This window comes from Coloeus monedula (genome assembly GCF_965178545.1).
Source record: "Coloeus monedula genome assembly, chromosome: 22".
Taxonomy (NCBI): domain Eukaryota; kingdom Metazoa; phylum Chordata; class Aves; order Passeriformes; family Corvidae; genus Coloeus; species Coloeus monedula.
This window is the reverse complement of record NC_138802.1, coordinates 483,482-502,060: the sequence shown is the minus strand read 5'-3', so window position 1 is coordinate 502,060 and position 18,579 is coordinate 483,482. Positions and strand designations below refer to the sequence as shown.

At 41.3% G+C, this 18,579-nt stretch overlaps 1 protein-coding gene across 4 annotated transcripts in view; it reads left to right on the top strand.

The window, feature by feature from the left end:
• Positions 1-18,579, top strand: part of KIF1B (kinesin family member 1B) — an 82,669-nt gene that overhangs the window by 46,173 nt on the left and 17,917 nt on the right. For 3 of the 4 annotated variants that reach the window (XM_082295835.1, XM_082295834.1, XM_082295833.1), the window contains 12 exons: positions 3,184-3,277; positions 4,042-4,190; positions 4,428-4,606; positions 5,601-5,738; positions 6,446-6,694; positions 11,702-11,820; positions 13,504-13,589; positions 13,736-13,865; positions 14,184-14,343; positions 14,946-15,036; positions 15,572-15,690; positions 16,214-16,269. In XM_082295835.1, coding sequence (XP_082151961.1) covers positions 3,184-3,277; positions 4,042-4,190; positions 4,428-4,606; positions 5,601-5,738; positions 6,446-6,694; positions 11,702-11,820; positions 13,504-13,589; positions 13,736-13,865; positions 14,184-14,343; positions 14,946-15,036; positions 15,572-15,690; positions 16,214-16,269 — 1,570 coding nt within the window. The remainder of the gene's footprint in view (positions 1-3,183; positions 3,278-4,041; positions 4,191-4,427; positions 4,607-5,600; positions 5,739-6,445; positions 6,695-11,701; positions 11,821-13,503; positions 13,590-13,735; positions 13,866-14,183; positions 14,344-14,945; positions 15,037-15,571; positions 15,691-16,213; positions 16,270-18,579) is intronic. The other variant, XM_082295836.1, reaches the window with a different exon arrangement.

Sequence of the window (18,579 nt, the reverse complement as noted above, 5' to 3'; positions counted from 1 at the left end):
TAAGTGTCAGACTTGTCTCAGTGAAATGGAAATGAAACTTGACTGCAGGCTTGTCCTGCTTTTATTTATTTTGGGGTTGGGATTGTTCCAGCAGAGTTAAAAAGGTTTTTTTAATTGTTCCTCAATCTGATTATTGTAAGTTTATCCACCCTGGTGTTTCTGCTGTTATGTGGAAAGCAGCAAAGCAGATTTGTGTCTACTCTCAGACAGCTTATTTAAATTCAATATAAAAGAAAACAAGAGCTTTTTATGGCACAAGGAGCTATAAGCCATTTCCCTCTTCAGTGCTGTCCCATTGTACCATCTTGTGTGCTGTTTATCGAAATTCTGGAAGAAAACACAGAGGTGGCTGTTCTCCATTTATTTGCTCATTGAAGGCAAAAGAAATGGACTTTTCTGTGCACCTCAAATACAGGAGAGAGTCACACACAGCAGTACCTTGGCAGACATCACGTCTCAGTTGTTGTGGTGCAGTGTTCTGCTTTAACTGGTCCAGTCTGGTCTTAAAAGCTTTGTCTAGTCTGAGTGTGTAGGAGTGTAGGTTTGTTGGTTGATTGGGGTCTTTTCCTTCCTTGCCTACCCCCCAACTGCCCCCCCAACCCCTCCAAATCTGTGGTTGTTGTGGCTTTAGATATTTCCACGCCCCTGGGCAAAATAAACTTTGCATTCCCTTCTTCCACATTGATGGAGCTTGTGAAACCAACCATCCTGAAGCTGTACAACAACATCCGGGCAGGGACCCCGGGGCAGCTTCTAGGTCCAGTTTTTACCTTTTCTAGCAGTAGAGGCACCTTTAATTGGTACGAGCAGTTCTGTGTGTGCCCTCACCAGTCAGACCTGGAAAAGCCGGCCTGGACAGCTGAGCAGTCTCTCCGTAGAGCAAACCAACCCCTTGCAGTCAGTGCAGCTTCTGGGTGAAGCCACCCAAAATTCAGCCTCAGCTCTTGCTCAGTGCCAATTACTACCCAGTACCGAGTGCCAAGAGACAACCTTAGTCCTGCTTAGGGAAATAGTAGCTATTTTTTTCGTTATGGGAAAGCAAGCTTCAATTATTTTAGTTTGTTTTTAAAATAATATTTGTTGGTGTGGAGTTAATAAACAGTGTCTGCTTATGTTAAGCATTTATGTGTCTCAGTATTTAAATGTACAGAAGATACTTGGCTCACAAGTCTGAAAATAGGGAAGACAAGAAGCAGGTCTTTGTGAATTTAATTTAATGCGCCTGTTTTTTTCATGTTGAATTTTTGCAGTGGAATGCTCCTGATTTTTGGCCCTTCCCTCTGTAGCTTTTCAGTTTCTGCAAAAGAATCTGAAAAGATTCTATTAAAACACTACTCTAAGAGCTTTCCGTTTCTACGATCTGGCTGCTCGAAATGACATTATTGACTTCAGACTACAGGCAAAGAAATTATTTTGCCTTTCCTTGCAAGTGAGAGAAGCTTATTCGTGTCACTTTGCATCTGACCAGTTTTATCTTGGTTTCGAGTGTAGTAGCACTATCTGCATGGAATGGGGGGAAAAAATCAGAGAAAGTGCCTTTATGTTAAAAAAATTTCAGGAGTATGCTGGGCGTTTCAGAAGGGTGGATAAGTCTGAGACTTCTCACGAAGTCTAGAATAGAATTTTGTTGACGCTTTAAGAATTTCAGAATGAATATCAAAAGAAAGGATACATATTTGTTTTGTTTGCTGTTCTTATGCTGCTGGGCTGAGGTTACTTGCTGTGTTAAGTAAGTAGCCAACTTACGGTGAATGGAGCAGAAACAAATGAAGAAGGAGCATTTTAGCCAAATAAAATATTCAAGAGGAAATTGGAAAATTAAAATGCAGCCATCATGGGAAGGCCACTTGTCTTGGAGTTCAGTTTGCTTTGAATTCATGGTGTTGAAAATCCTGCGCTTTCTAAGGACACAGCTACTGTTTGTTAATGCTACTTTCAGAAAAATATTACTTCTGAGCCTAAAGGAGTGTTCTGGAGCTGTATCTCCTTTCCGAATAGAGTCTAAAGCCTTTCTGACCGAAGCCGATTTAAATTTGACACGATCACATTGTGGTTAAGGGTACAAAACCAAGTGATGCAGCTCTTTAGGTGGGATGCTTGAGTGGGATAGGAGGAAAATGTGAAGCTTTTATCCTGTAGCTCTTGGACTTAAGAATGTATTGTTGCAAACTGGGCATTGGAGTTTGGAGGATTTGGAACTGTGGAAGAGAGAAGGTTGGAATACAAGATGAGAGGCTTCAAGAATTCTCCTTAAGAGCTCAGCAACACTCTTAGTGAATTGTTCTAACTCTTATATAAAAATCTTGAGAAACCAGTTTAATTTGTATAATATATGCCAAAGGTTTATCTTAAAAAAAATAAAATACACTAGTGGGATAGGCTTTCAGACCAAGAACACTGTCACAGAGTCTGTTCTCATTTGTATCTGTTTTACCAGCAAATAATAAAAGGCTCATTAGGTTTTAGTAGCATTTATTTCAAGGCATGATAAGGCTGAACAGGAACAAAATGCTCTTCTACCAGAAGCTATTGCTGAAGTGTTCCTCATGGGGAAGCCACTGCACAGACTTCTCTGCCAGGGCAGTGGTGGTATTTTATCTCCTGATGTATTAAATACACGTGTGAGAGAGTGGTACTTACATGCCAAGGGGAAAATCTAATTGAAAACAAAGTGCTTCCCCCCACTAATATCTGAAATGAATTTTTTTTTTTTGTATAAAAGGGCAATTCAGTGGTGCTGTTAATCCTTGTGTTTGAGAAAATGAAGGTGAATAATCCTCCCATTTCAAAATTATTTTTGCATTTTTCTCTATTTCTGCCTCTTTCCTACCTCTCTGAAAGCAGCAAGCAGCTTCCAAATAAAATCCCCTTCTTCCTGTCTTTAGCAAAAACCCCACCAAAAGAACATCCTAAACCTTTCCCTCTTCAAGACACTGTGAGCATGTAAATCTGGTGATTTTGGAAACCACCTCTTCTGTCTCAATTGTATTGGCCTCTGTCTTCTGTTTTCAAGGGGAGATTGCACTAAAGCAGATGTTGGTGTGTGAGTGACCTGTGAGCACTCCTGGAAGTGTCTGTGTGGATTTGATCTGTGTCTGTCACTCCATCTGAGCTGTTGGTCTCTCTCAGCTTCCTCCTGGCTCCTGTCTGTCCTCCTACACAGTGTCTCCTCTCTCCCCACAGGACTATGAGAGTAAACTACAGGCCCTCCAGAAGCAGGTAGAGACACGGTCCTTGGCAGCTGAAACAACAGAGGAGGAGGAGGAGGAAGAAGAAGGTGAGTTTGAAGCTAAAAGCATTTTCGATATAGCCAAGCCTAAAGAACAGCTGCTGTACCATCCCTTGTAATAGATAGAAAACTCGCTTTGGAAAGCTGCAAAACACTGTAAGTTCTTGATCTGTAATCCTCTGAGCATTGAGATTTCAAATACCCATTTACAGAATACATTCCACATGAACAGTAGATCTATGTCTCCAAATACAACTGATGCACAAACTAGATTAGTTTTATCCCAAGCTTTAATTTGGTGGCCTTGAATTTGAAGGAATCTCTCTCTTCCTGGCACTAACAGAGCTCAGATGTCTTAAAATAACACTGTTGCCTTTGTTCCCTTGTTTTGATTTTGAAGTTTCTCTTTCCTCCTTGATAGGAATTCTTAGAGTGCTGTGACATGTCTGTGTAACTCCATTTCTGGACAGTGGATAATTTATTATTCCCATTCTACTTGCTCTCATTCCACTCTTTCAGCATTTGGCTTTAATAGTTGCCAAATAACTGAAAATAATAGGAGTAGAAAAGAATTTGTTTCCTCTATTCCAAATCTCCTTTACATGATCATTAATCTCCACTGCTAATGTTGAGGAAGTTTGAGTCCAGTTTTTTGACAGCAAATAATGTAAGTGTAGGATTTTGTTTTCTGTTCTTCCAGAAAATATGTTGAGAACTTGATGGCACAGTCAGCACGAATATTGGATACTGCATGTGATGGTTTTGAGAAGAAGCCACATTGCTTTATTTCTCTGTTTCTTTGCTCTTCCCAGTGCCCTGGACACGCCATGAATACGAACTCGCCCAGTGGGCTTTCAGGAAGTGGAAATTCCACCAGTTCACTTCACTGAGGGACCAGCTCTGGGGAAATGCAGTATGTCTGAAAGAAGCCAATGCAATCAGTGTAGAGTTAAAGAAAAAGGTAGGGACATGCAGAGCTGCTTTTGAGTTTTCTGACCCATCAGTTTTGATTGTATAATCCTGCTGCAAATGCTCTCAGTTACTTTAGTCTTTAAAGTTGAATGTCTCTTGCTTATTAATTTGGGCTGTAAAAGGATTCAGAAGATTGTGGGTCTTTGATTCGGACTTCTGTCTGAGTGAACATCCCATGCCAACATCTGGCTTCTCAGGACCAAAGTAATGTCTGTTTTCCATGCAGGTGCAGTTCCAGTTTGTCCTGCTCACGGACACCCTGTACTCCCCACTGCCTCCGGAGCTTTTGCCCGCGGAGCCGGAGAAGAGCCGGGACTGCCGGCCTTTCCCCCGCACAGTGGTGGCTGTGGAAGTGCAGGATCTGAAGAACGGAGCAACACATTACTGGTCCTTAGAAAAACTCAAGTATGTAAACAGTATTAGAGAATAAAATTCCCTGTGTCCAAGGAACTTTACTGAAAAATTTCCTCCCTTGCTGTTCCTTATCTGTGTTTGTTTTTTCTCTGTGTCCTCCCAAACTTTCTAGACAGTGTGGGGTGTTCTAAATACCAGCTTTCCAGATTCTTTGAACGAGTGCACTTTTCTCCAGGTTCTCATCTCACCTTCACATTTAATTTTTGTAATTCAAGGTTAGACTATATCTTTTGAATCTAGTAAGACTCATCATAGCTCATCTCTCTGCATTACTGCTTTTTTCAGTCCTTTCACTGTAATAATTTCCTTGCCACTTGCTTTATATAACCTGGCAGTATAGGACATAATTTATAATAAAAAGCTTAAATAAAGGAGATTCTATTTCTATGGAAGCTACAGAAATTCTCTCAAGTTCTGATTGCAATCTGAATTACTTTCATCACATGTAAATGACATTTCTTTTCCCCATTTTGTAATACTGACAGAAGGACTTTTTTCCTACTAATAGCTTCCAGACAAAGGATCTCACAGTGTGAAACACTTGTTTTCTTCAATAAAATAAATGAATAATTAAAGTTTGTAATGGAATCGGTTTACTTTTGAATCAAAATGCCAACATCTCTGGAGTGGAGCAAAGAACTGCTGAAATTACTCAGCAGCATGATCTGATGTAAAAAAAGAAGCAAAAAATCTGCCAGAATTAGATGTGAAAGAAGAATATTTAGAAGCTGAATTGAAATCTAAGATTTATGTAAGCTTCTGCAGTGACCTTGCCTTGTGCTCAGAGGGCTTAGCCAACCAAGTTTTTCCCAGAATCTCTAACATTTTGGGGAATTAGTGAAGCGCCAAATTTAGGGTACAGCCTCCTCTGTTCTTGGGTGTAATTTGGTCCAGGTGAAGCCAGGGAGGTGAACGCATCACTTTGTGTTCTGCCGTTTTTATTCACTCTCTCTTAAGATTGTTACTGCTGCTTTCTCCTGTGCAGGCAGAGGCTGGAGCTGATGCGTGAGATGTACGACCGGGCTGGGGAAGTGGCCTCCAGCACCCAGGAGGAGCCCGAGAGCACCATGACAGGCAGTGACCCCTTCTACGACCGCTTCCACTGGTTCAAGCTCGTGGGAAGGTACGGGACAGCACCTCCCTGCTGCTTCATTTGCAGCTCTGGCTGAACGTGGAATGGTTGAATAAACCATGTTGCCTCCGTGTCAGCTGTGTTTTGTCTTTCAGGGATTTTAAATACAGTTAAGAGTAGAAAATGCTCTTTAGAATATTACCAGCTCAGGTGTCAACTAGTAGAATCTGCTTTGAGTGAACCTTTAGTGAGTTATAAATTTATTTTAAAATAATAGAACCAGCTAAGTTCTATCTAAAGTCACTGGAGCAGAGCTGTGAGAATATAAAGAACACTGGAAAAGTGGTCCAGAGTCTCTCATATGTGTGGTTCAAATAGTTTGGTCATATCCTAGGGAAGTGTCTGATGGGATTCTTTAATATTTCCTGCTGTCAGCCACACCTTTACAATATTTTTATTTGCAGAACTGCTGTGTTGGAAATAAGAACTGTAGCTCTGTTAAATGGATGTGCTCTCAAGATCCTTATGCTCAGCCATGTTTCTATTCCTCTTTCATTTCGTTCCTGCTCCGTTCAAGGACACACTTTCCCCTGACTTTGTTGGCAATCCCTTCCCTCACATTTCATTGCAGTCCAGGTGGTTTGAAGCCTTTGCTCGTTGTTCAGGTGGTCTCTGTGCTGATGGCAACAAAGAAGTGTTAAATGAAGGTTCGTGTGTGCGCTGACCCTGTTAATCGGTGTCCGTTCACTGATGTGCAGCTCCCCCATATTCCATGGCTGCGTGAACGAGCGCCTGGCCGATCGCACGCCCTCCCCCACTTTCTCCACGGCCGACTCCGACATCACTGAACTGGCTGATGAGCAGCAGGATGAGATGGAGGACTTTGATGATGAGGCCTTTGTGGATGACACTGGCTCCGACGTTGGAACTGAGGAGGGATCTGACCTCTTCAATGATGGGCGCGACCCGTTTTACGACCGATCCCCTTGGTTCATTTTAGTGGGAAGGTTGGTGAGGTTACTCTGAGAATGGCCAAAAGGGACCAGCTCTTGCTGCAGACTGCAATGGCTTTGCCTCGTGCTACACAGATGGTCAGTCTAGCCAAAATATCCGTGTCCATAAATTGGCATTGCCAGAGAATGAGTGTAGTTCAACATTGTTTTAAATTCCTGTGTCTGGGGCCATGAAGACCTAAGTAATAATTGAGAAAATAACCCTTAGATGTGACAGTGTGAGTAAATCTATCTTTAGATAACTGTCACAACTTGGAATGAATGGGGGTTTGTGTACAGTATTTAAACATTATTTATAGAATTCCCTATTTAGCCGTTGCAGGGTCACTAAGATAGAATTGTAGTGTGTCGTTTTCTTCCGTGGAAGAGAATCTGACTATGGTGGAAAGACCTTCAGTCCAAACCCAGAGATCTTTTTTTTTTGAAAATTTAACATCTTCTGCATATGAAAAGATGGCATGAGGAGAAAGAAGAATGGTTCCTTCCGGATGAGGAAAAGAGTAATCTCTGAGGTGATTTGGCTTCTCAGATTATGCTTGACTCTCTGTAGCCAGCATTACACAGTGAAAGGTCATCAACTGTGAAATTCCCTGGCTATGTTTGTCAGCACTTTCTCTAGGCACTGTGCTTGAATTTCTGAAACAAGTTTGCTTGATGTATTTTAGAGTATTATTGAGTTTTCCAGAATAGAAAGCATTAGGGCATTATCAAACCTTAGTCTGTGGTGTAGACCCTTAAGGACAGCAAGTTACATTAAAGAAATGTAGTTCTTTGCACTGTTTCTTCATTAATAGTCTTGCTAAAACATGTTTCTCATTACAAGAAACAAAACCATTTTTATTTAGTGGCTTGGCTCCTCTCTCTGCTGCTTCCCACTCCCCCAGATATGCTTTTGTGCTTCCTTGCTTACCCTGTAAGCCAACGTCCTCGTTAAGGCTGGGAGGTGCTTGCCACAGCCATGGTACAAAAAAAAGGCTCTGTGGCCAGCAGAAGGGAGGAACAAAGGAAAAGGGACCAGAGCTTGGCTGTATCCTTCTCTGTGAGTGTAAGCAGGAAAGACTTCATGGTCAGGATGGTGGGATCTTTATGCAGTTTCATCAAATGCAGGACACTTGTTTGCATTATTTATGAAAAGGAGGGATTGAGTTTGCCGTTTTTTTCAAGCCTTGAGTTCAGTGTAGTGTGTTTGTCTAACCTCAGGCTTTGTCTGTAGTGAAACTTGGAACTTCCTTGATCCAGTTTTTGATAAAAAGTTACTAAAGCTGCAAGAAATTGCATTGGTCCTCTGCGACCTCTGAATTTGTGCCCTTATGTGCAGTGCCTGATAACATGTTTTACCAAATCTGATTATCTGATTCGGGTGGGGAGGCAGTTTGGGAAAGCCATCTGTGCTGCTTTGGGCTGGCTGTCAGCTCCTTGGAGCGCAGGGCTGCTCCGTGTGCCGGCGCTGGCAGCCGCAGCTGGGGCCCCTGGAGCGCCGTTCCCCCTGAGCTTGGGAAAGAGCTGAGCTATTCATCCTCACTCACAAACGCCTCAGGAAGCACAGCACAAGCTGAGCAGATACAGTGTGTAATGAAAACACTTGTGCTTCCTGGCAGTCACACAGCTTGCTTCCCATTCCTTGTTTTGTGGAGAATTCTGAGCTCTGTCTCTGTGAATGGACATGTGAAGCTGCAGCACTTTGGGCACTGGCCTGAATGGTGTGAGCTGCCTGTACAGAGCTGTGACTGTTGAGGAATGAAACTTAGTTCCTATTAAGAGGCTAGAGAGCTGAGTGACTTTTTCTCAGTTGTTTGTTTCTATTGTTTCTATTCCTGTTCTTCTGTTGTGCCCATTCTGTCAGCAGAAGCTGTTAGAATGTCCAGCACCACTGAGTAAGAACTATTTTGAGTCCTCTATGTCTTCCAGTGTGAGAATTCTGCTTTTGAACAGTGAATTACAAGAACCAGGGGTATGTCCATCTACATAGATATTGTCTTGAGCACAAGGTAGCTTTCAATTTATAACAAAACCAAAATTCCTTATCACTTCCAACTGTGTGCTGGTTAATGTGCTATAGAATGTGAAGGACAAATAAAACAATTTTTAGTATTTTTGGGGGGGTTGTCAGCAATTACAAGTGCAGGTCATGAAGGAGAGGAGGAGGAGAAATGGATCATGTAGTTATCCAACTCCCTGGCCATCACAGTTATTTTCTTTTCTCTCTCTGTGCTATGACTGTCTTTTATTTGTAACTCTTAAAGAAAAGAAAAAAGAGCTGGTCCCTTTAGCCATCTCTTCTGGCATGCTGGGTTTCTTTAAGGCTGATTCTCTTTAATGGTGTGACATATCAAGCATTTGCTTTGTTTTTAAGGGAGGTGGGAGAGGACTATGGGCTATTTTATTTAAATCCTAATGTGTTTACTTTAAAAATATCTGCCATCATTCTGAGTTCTGTTGGTTTTGTTTTAGTTTTTTAAAAAATTGTGTTTGTTAAATTTAATTTCTAGTTTTGTTGTGAGTATGCCATTTTACCTCACCAATCTTTCTGCTAATCCAGCTCCCCTCTTTCAGTCTGCTGGACTAAGTGCAGGGGGACACTTAGGGGCTGTTTGGGGAGTGGGAGTCCTCACGGATGTGGGAAGAGGAGGAGGATAACCTTAAGATTTCATCCTCTCCTAACTTGGCACTGTCTCACGATGAAGCAGATGGAATGGCACTGGCAGCAGTGTTGCTGCATAACCCAGCTCTGTTTTGGTGCAGCACATGTGCGGTTGCCCTCCACTCTACAGAAGTTGCGGCATTTTCATCAGCAAGCAGGAAGCTCAAAACTTTTTGCATTATGTGCTTTGCTTTCTCTAAGTTAAAATGATTCTGGTGAAGAAGGTGACTGGATGGAAGCAAATTAAGGAAGAAGAGAAACACATTTTTTTCCTTGGGATGGTAGTAGTGGTAGTGGTTAATCCAGCTGGATGCTTTGGCTGTCACATGTTGAGCAGCAGCTTCAGAACTCTTGTCTTGCAGATAAACATGTATTTTTATTTTTCATGCAGGTGATGCTTTCACTCTCCATTAGTTTGGCTTTGAAGGGGGAAGGCTTCTGCAATGCCTGTCAGTTAGTGAGACTCCTACCGTGCACATCAAAGCAAGGCTCTTTGCCTGCTGTTCTGTTGGGAAATGTCCGTTCTCCCTGGCTTGAAATGAGCTTTTCAAACTGGGTGTGTTTTCTGTGCTGAGCACAGAACCACGTACCTTCCCAAACTCCATCCCTGATCCAGTCCAAGTGAACAATTCCAGTTTCAGGGACTGTTTTCTGGTATGGTTGCATGCTGTTTTCTCAGATGAGCATCACCTGAAACTTCAAAGCCAAAAATGAAAATGTTAGAGGGAAAATATAAAATTAAACTTCTAATTTTGTTACTTTAAATTTAGTCTCTTCTCCCTTCCCCTGCTTTATCAGTGCTTACCTCACTTTGAAGCAGACTGAAAAGGAATTAAATCCTAATCTTAGTGAAGTGTTATGTTGCAGTTGGTTTTTTTGTTGTTGTTGTATGGTTTTCTTTATTTTTTTGTTTTCCTTTTTTATAGCCATATTAATCATCCTCTTCTCCATTGCATTGTGTCACCACTTTTATTTTACTAGCATTATTTTTGTGTCTTTGGTTCATGACTGACACATGTTTGACTTCCTTGTCATTTCAAAAGAATTCATTCATCCTTGGAATGGGCATGTGAACCCAAGGAGCAACACTTCCCTTTTGTCATGCAGGACTTGCCCTAGGAATGTTAAATAATAACAGTGATAAATTACAGGAATTAATTGTACATAGTACTAAAGACTAATAAAAAGAACTGTAAGGAGGAAATTAGTTAAACAAATTACTATTGTTTAGTATAATTTAATGTGCATAAATTTATTAAAATTAAATCATTAGAAACTTTAAAGTTAATGACTGGTAAAACTATTGGTTAAAGTTCTGTGCATCTCAGTACTCTTCTGAAACAGCTCACTCAATAAATAAAACCTTCCATATTTTCCCCTTGCTGAGAGCTGTTCTTTAGCTGACTTCTTGAGCTTTTCAACATTTAAAGTTTTGCTCAAGCTAATTCCACTGAAGTGTGATGCTTTAAAAACTACTGCAATTCATTGCAGAAACATAAAATAACTTAATAACTTTACTCTGACTTTTAATTAAAATCTATACAATTAAATTGGTTACCTTGCTGCTCCAAAACAGACCCTGCTTGTATATAACTTTAAAAGTTAGTGTGTGGCAGGATCATCCCGTGCGGGGCCTAAATGCTGCTTTTCCTTTGTAAACTGTAATTTCTAAGTGGTTGCTCTAGAGTAGTGATGTCATGTCTTATTTGTTTTGGTTTTTCGAAGAAATAAATAAAATGCTCCTAAAGAGATTTACCTGTGGAGACTGTCAGTCTTCCACTATCTGTATATTCAGTGAATCTTCCAAGAAACCTAAGTGATGACTTATGGTTTATTGTGGGCTTCTTGATTATTCTGCACACAGTGTTATCAAAGGAATATAGAAGAGAGAAAACATTCAGTCAATCTGTTTTTAAGAGTGGTTTTATATGGTCAGTAAAAATTTGAGGCTGTGTGAGCACAGTAGCTCAATTCCTTTTTAATTTATCCCTTCCAACTACCTCATTGTTTATAATCAGTAGTTCCCTAATAGATTCTACCAGCTTGCTAACAGCTCCATTCACAACTGTAGTGCATCTCCAGTTACCTTCCATACAGCCATCCTCTTAAACGGTGTCCTTCCTGTGTCTGTGACTCATTCGTGTAAGCCCTGGGTCCCAGTGAGCTCTGACTGAGAGCATTTGGTGGCTGCACTTGGCTTGCCCAGAGCCCTGTGTGGGCAGGATGGATCCAGGACCTCTTGCAGGTCTAAGAGATGGAGTGTCTGAGATCTGACTGTCCCAGGAGCCGAGCAGACACCGCAGCTGGGTTTGGCACACGATTCCTAATGCTGGCTGTGTTTCTCTCCTCCCTGTCACCAGAGCATTCGTGTACCTGAGCAACCTGCTGTACCCAGTGCCCTTGATCCACAGGGTGGCTGTTGTCAGCGAGAAGGGAGAGGTGCGGGGCTTCCTGCGCGTGGCTGTGCAGGCCATAGCAGGTGAGAGACTTCTGCACCTTCAAAAACCAGGCTTACCAATCAAGCCATTCTCCTGATACTCAAACCTGAATAACTTTCATGTTGCAAAGAACACTTGCTCTCTGTTGCTATTGAAATGATGTCATTCATTATTTCACCATATGGGCCGAGCATGAATAAATCTTGAAATAATGCTACTGATCAAAAGATTTTAAAATTATGATGATGTTGACCACTGAAGTTTGTACCTGACAACTAATGCAACACTGCTTTTTAGGACAGTGGCAGTTTTAACTACTGTCAGTAAGTCTGAGAACTAGAACTAAAGCAAAGCTTTTTCTTTCTGGCACCCAGTATAAATAATGGAGAAGAGTACATGGTTTGATAATTGTGGTGACCTGCATCAAAGTTAAATGTAGCAAGTTTTAGCTGTGCTCAAACTATCCCTTTATATAATGCTTAGAAATGTGCTCCTCAGTGGTCTGGCAAGAGCATGTGAAGAAGTTCCTGCACTGATGGTTTTCAGCATGGTGTAAACAGAAATCAGCAGCAGTTTCCCCCTTTATTGCCTCACTAAAAATGTGGAGACTTAGAAGCTGCTTTAACACAGTGTTTAATCACCAGGAATTCTTTTCAGAAGAGTAGATATATGGGGTGGTAATGGCCTCATCCAGTGCTGAACTGCCATTGTGTGTGTGCCAGAGTTAGCTGCAGTTCACTGCTCAGTCACTGATGTTTTAGACTTGCTCAGTGTGAGGTGGGCTGTTGGTAGTGCCATGCCTTATCCATGCTGGTTGGGAGCACAGATCCTTCCCATAATTTGCACTTTCCAGCAGTGGCCAGCTGCCAGCAGTTCTTGCTTGTTTAGGTAGGGTAACCCTGGAAGCTTCACTCTCCATGGGAACATATAATGAAACTCAGACTCTGAAGATGTGTAAGACTCACTCTGGCAGGCATTAAAGCAAGTGAATTAAAATCTGGTTTAATGTTTACAAAAGTCTAGTTTGGTTTGGTCTCCTTAGCACTGACTGAATATTTCCAAATAAATACTTTTTTTATCCATCCAAATGAACAGAATACACCATGGCTAATAGAAATTGAACGGGGGACATCTCTTGAAAAAGGGCCATGGCATTATTTGATCCCTAAGCAAAGCTTTGGAGCACATTCTGAATCTTGGGATTTCTCCTGTGAGCATGCACTTACTGTGAAAAAAACCCTGGCATTTAACCAGGCCCTGTTGTTGTTGCTCTCTGTGAAGAGGAGGAGGTGAAATGAGTAGATTGTATGGACAGATCCACCTTTCAGACTTCCAGCATGTCCTGGTGGAGCTTTGTTAGTGGTACTGCTGAGTTCATGGCTACAGAATTTTAGATGTTAGTTTACCTCGGTATAATCATCAGAAGTAAATAAATAATGAAAATTAGTCCTAAAGTTGGTTTGCATTCAAAATTCTCTACAGTTAAGTATATTTAGAATGAAACTTTACAGCTTGACTTCTTTTCCCCCACTTGAGTTCCTGATGGATAGGTTTCTGACATGATCTTTTCCAGCACTTACTCCAACTTGTAACTGGATGACTCTTCTGCTTTCCATTTTGGTTTCCATTATCATGAAAATTTCCATTTGGATAACTCTGCGGGGCCTCCCTTCTCCTCCCCATCATTTATTTGTCTCTCTTCTTTTTTCCCTGTTTTTTTTTAGCTGATGAAGAAGCCCCAGATTATGGATCTGGTATTCGACAGTCTGGAACAGCTAAAATTTCATTTGACAATGAGTATTTTGATAAGGTAAGAATTCCTAAAATTGAGTTAGGTATCTTTGAGTGTAGCAGCTTGTGCTTCTACATAAAGAACACGTGTTGTAGGGAAAGAAGGGGATGGCAAACCCAGAAAGTGCAGGAGTCTGTTACAAGCCACTTCATTTAATTTTTCAGAGTGATTTTTCTTCAGTTGCGATGACTCGGTCTGGACTGTCACTGGAGGAATTAAGAATTGTGGAAGGCCAAGGACAGAATTCAGAGGTTACCACTCCTCCAGAGGAGATCAACAGAATGAATGAGCTGGGTAAGCAAGAAATATGTGGTAGTTTTGGAGAACTTCTGGGAAATTTGGGACACTTTCAGTCAGTTATAGAAAGGAGTTCTGAGTGTCCTTCAAGAATGTGATAGTTAGGGGAGAGGTGTTAGCAATGGGTTGGATATGAGAGATCCTGGACTTAATCATTTGAAGAACTGTGCTGAAAAACTGTTTCCAGGTATTTGGATCTTTTGGGTTTAAAAGGGAAAAAAAATGTGTGATGGGACTAAACTGTTTCCTGAAGAAATATTTTAAAAGAGAGGAGGAAAAAATGATTTCATGTGGGATGTATTTTTTCTCTCTAAGACTTGAAGTCAGCCACTTTGGATGGAAAGATGACTATGGAAGGATTCACTGAGGAAATTGGTGATCACCTGAAGCTGGGCAGTGTGTTTACCTTTCGGGTGACAGTGCTCCAGGCCAGTGGCATTCTGCCCGAATATGCAGATATTTTCTGCCAGTTCAAGTAAGAATTTGTTTTTACTTGCATTAGGTAATTAATGGTTTGATAGAAAGAGCAAAGAATAGTGGGCAGTGGAACTCTGAGAACTTTTTGAATGGGTGGAGGTGTTGTACAGCAGAGAAAAACACCTTATCACTTACTGGAGTTTCTGGTCCGCACTTTCCCTTAAGCAGGTGTTAAGGAACAAAGTTTTGCAGAAAGGAATTAGGAATCAAAGTGGACTCATAAGTTACTAGTTTATAGATATCTTAAGGTTTTAAGCTTTAAATGTGAAAAATTCAATACTAGATTGTACATATGCCTGTTAGAATGAAAGCTGCATGACCCTTGAGGAAATCAGTACTTCTCAAGTGAAGGTGGTCTTAGGCTTGGGTTCTTAAGGAAGAGAATAAAAAGGAATAATAAAGACATAAAACAAGTACAGGAATTATGGTCCCACAAGACTGTGGTATTCCTGGCTTTAGGATGTCACTCAACTGCTTCTAAAGTTCCAGCAGAATACACTTCTTTTAGGGCTTTAGGATTTCTTTTGAGGGTTGGATTCAGAGCACAGCAGTCTTCATTAAACCATCCTGTGGTGGCTGATTTCTATTTTTTTTTTTAAGCTTTTTACATCGACATGATGAAGCTTTCTCAACAGAACCTCTCAAAAACAATGGCCGAGGGACTCCCCTTGGGTTTTACCATGTTCAGAATGTAAGTAAAGCTTTCCATGAGCAGTAACTGCCTGTATCAGCACTGGGAGTTGTGTGTGTCCTTCAAGGCCAGGGGAATTCTTAAGAATAGACAGTAACAGGAGTGATCAGGTGAACGATGTAATCCCCACCACAAAGCAAAACACAGAATGATTCTTTGCGGCAAATTTAACTCTTTCACCTCTACTTCCTGCCATTGACTTCTGTGTTTCCTTTCCAGGATGTTCAATGAAAACAGTCTAGAATTCAGGAAATAAAATATATGTGTGAATAGTGGTGCTCATGATCTCAGATGAACTGGATATATCTATTTTTATGAACTGTGTAATCCTTTGGTTACATGCAGCCTCCTCTTCTACTTGAAATGCCTGATACTGAGGCTTTAATTTTCTCTTTTATCAGAGAGTAGAACTAATGCCTAAACCAAAAGGGAATGCAGTTGCTTTTATTGTGACTAAGTGATATGAAAAATACAGACTCCTAAAAGAGATTTCCTTTTTTGAATGTCTCATTTTCTTTCCTCACTTTTGAAATAGATTGCTGTGGAAGTGACAGAATCATTTGTGGAGTACATCAAAACAAAGCCTATTGTCTTTGAAGTCTTTGGACATTATCAGCAGCATCCTCTCCACCTGCAAGGACAGGATCTCAACAGGTATTGGTCACTAGCCTGGCATAAAGGCACTTGGGGATCATGCTCAGGTTATGCAGTTTTTTGTACTCCTGAACTTGTACACCACACCCTCACAAGCAGAATTCCTGATGGAGGTAAAAGTGCTGGCTGAGGCGTGTTTACCCAGGGTAGTGACTGATGGAATTGTTCTGCTGTCTCAAACATGGGAGGCTGTTCTGCCAGTCCACCCTGCAAACACCTTGGTGATTGGAGCACTGCACTGGGAATACTGGAAACTCCAGCAGTGATCTGTGAGCTCTGGGAAAACCTCAACAGTGCTCCTAGGATTGGTTAAGTTAGAATAGCAAAAGAGCGTAGGTTAGTCCGAGAAGTGTGCTGAGCCCCCTTGTTTTCCTGACAGGTGATATTTACCTGTCTTCATAGAATTGTGAAGATACTTTTAGAGACAAAAATAGGTGTGCATACAAAGGTGCACATGTGTGCACTTGTGTATATTTCTTATGTTTAACTGCCTCTGTATTGATAACTCTTCATTTCTCTGTAGCCCTCCGCAGCCTTCTCGAAGATTCTTTCCTCCCCCTATGCCACTGTCAAAGCCAGGTGAGAACAGCTCTCTAACTCTGTACATCACAGGTCTGCTACTAAAAATGGAGGTTGTAGCATATTCCTGAGGTATCCAGGACACCAAGAAATGTAAATGGAGTGAGTGGTACAAGGGGCACTGAATCTGTCTTTGCTGGCTCTCTGCCCTCTTTATGTGCTTTATTTTTATTTCTTCTCAACCTCCTCTGCAGGAAGTGCTGCTTGGTTCATTAGAGGGTAGAATGCCATTCCTGAGGTGTTGACCATACTCCATGAGATCTGGCTATGGCTCTTCCTGTCCTTACTGAGCACTTGACTGGAAATTTGCTTATTCATTAATTGCTTTATCTTTTTGCTCTCTCACATTCTCTTTTAGTGAGTTAGTCTTGTTGCAATGATCCTTGGTTTTCTTTGCTTAATTGGAATAATGCATGCTGAACTCTTTTGTGATTTTTTTTTTCCATTTCACCTTTAATTTCCTCCATCTTCTCCATCTCACCTGCATGTTTCTACCATCCTTTTTTTGTGTGTGTTCCATTCCCCCTGCAGACCATGAAAGGAAGATTGAGTTGATTAGGTACCTTATGTCTGGCTATGTAAACGTGCATGTGCTGAACACGCTCTCCGAGCATGCCAACGTGCTTGCCTCCTCTGCTGTGGCTGCTTTCCAGGATGGAGCTGACCAGCTGCCACCTTTTCTCTTTCTGCCTGTTCCCAGTTGTCAGAGTGAGAGGGCTCCTAAAAGAGATGGTTAGTAGCCACACCTGGTCTGTGATAGATGTAGAAGTAGTTCCAAAATGTGCTTCAAAATTCCTTTTTCCTTCATCATGTAGTATTCATAGGAGTAGAAGCTGCCATGCTTGTGGTCATGGAAGGATGATGCTGTGCTTAAATTTAGGGCTCTTTTAGAGAGAACCACAGAGACAGTCTGTAGATTCCAGTGTGCTGGGAGTCAGAGGTTTTTGTGTGTCACTGCATCTGTTCCCTGAAACTTCCAGGACCTCTGATTTTTTCTGTGTTCTGCGTAGTTTTGGGATACTGGGATGAGAAATGCATATGAAAACACAGGCAGGTATAGAGGAAACATTCTGCTGTGTTCTATACAGGTTTCCTTTTCACTCATCTTCCTTTTCTGCCACTAACAGTGCTATTCCTCACTCCCATTTGTATTCTGTTTTATTTAACTCAAAAAAAAAAGTCATGCTTGTTATTAATTGTACCAGAGCAAGTCTGTGAGAACGTCTAGAACCAAACTTTCATGTTTAGCTAAATGTGTCTTTCTGTTGTTTTTCTCTTCTGGTGCTTTTGAGTCTCTCTGCTTAGCAGTAAACTTGAGTTACTTGTGTGTTTGATGTTCCTCTGGCTGTAGTGAGTTCATGTGCAACTGCATGAGGTGACTGGGGGTAAGAGAGTTACTACCCTGAGTAACGTATGGGAAGGTAAAGCCTCAAGCTTGCTACCTCACAGGATGGAGCTGTGCTGTGAATAACTGATTGCTGTAAAGTCTGTCACTCTGAGGCAGCTGCTCTTTTACCTAGAAAAGAAACAGATCTCAAAAGAGAACATTTAGGCACACTTGTAAGGACCTGCTTTAACTGGGGGCTGTTATGTCCTTCCAGTGCATGGGAAATTAAGTCATGGTGGAAGCTGAAGGATACACAGAGGTGTGAAGGTGGGAGAACCTAAAGAACACCTACCAGAGCAAGGAAGATTGGGGCTTGAGAGGTGGAAGGGGGAATAATTATTTGGCTTAATAAAAGCAGTGGGGTTAGTATGTAGAAGGAGAAAAAAAATGGAAAATCAGTTGCAGAGTTACAAAAGTCCCAGTCAGAGTATACAGAACTAAGCTTTTAAAATGTTCCCATTTACAAAAATGTAATGAGTGAACAGATGAGAGAAGGCATGTAATGATAACGAAAATGAATGATGTGTGAGGGAGTATCAGGTTATTTCTGGAATTTAAGCAGTCTCTTTTTTTTTCTTAACATAGTTTATCCCTACATTTGTGTGAAAGGAATCAGAGAGGATCTGGCTGGTAATAATCACTAATACCAAGAGATAAGGAGCCCAGAAACATACTTTGGCAGGATTAAGGCTCTGGAATAAGTCTTGCTCTGCCTTTTTAAATACACAGTATCTTAACCAAGTGGTGCAGGAGTCTGGCAGTTTGTAAATGAAGAAGTGAAGACCGAAGTTTTTAGTTCTTTTCCTCTTCTGTGGGGAAGGTGAAATGTACTTTATGGGTGAGTAATGCTGCAGATGAACAGACCTCAGCAATTCTAAATCACAAACTGTTAAGCCATAAAGCAACTGATGCACATTTGAGGA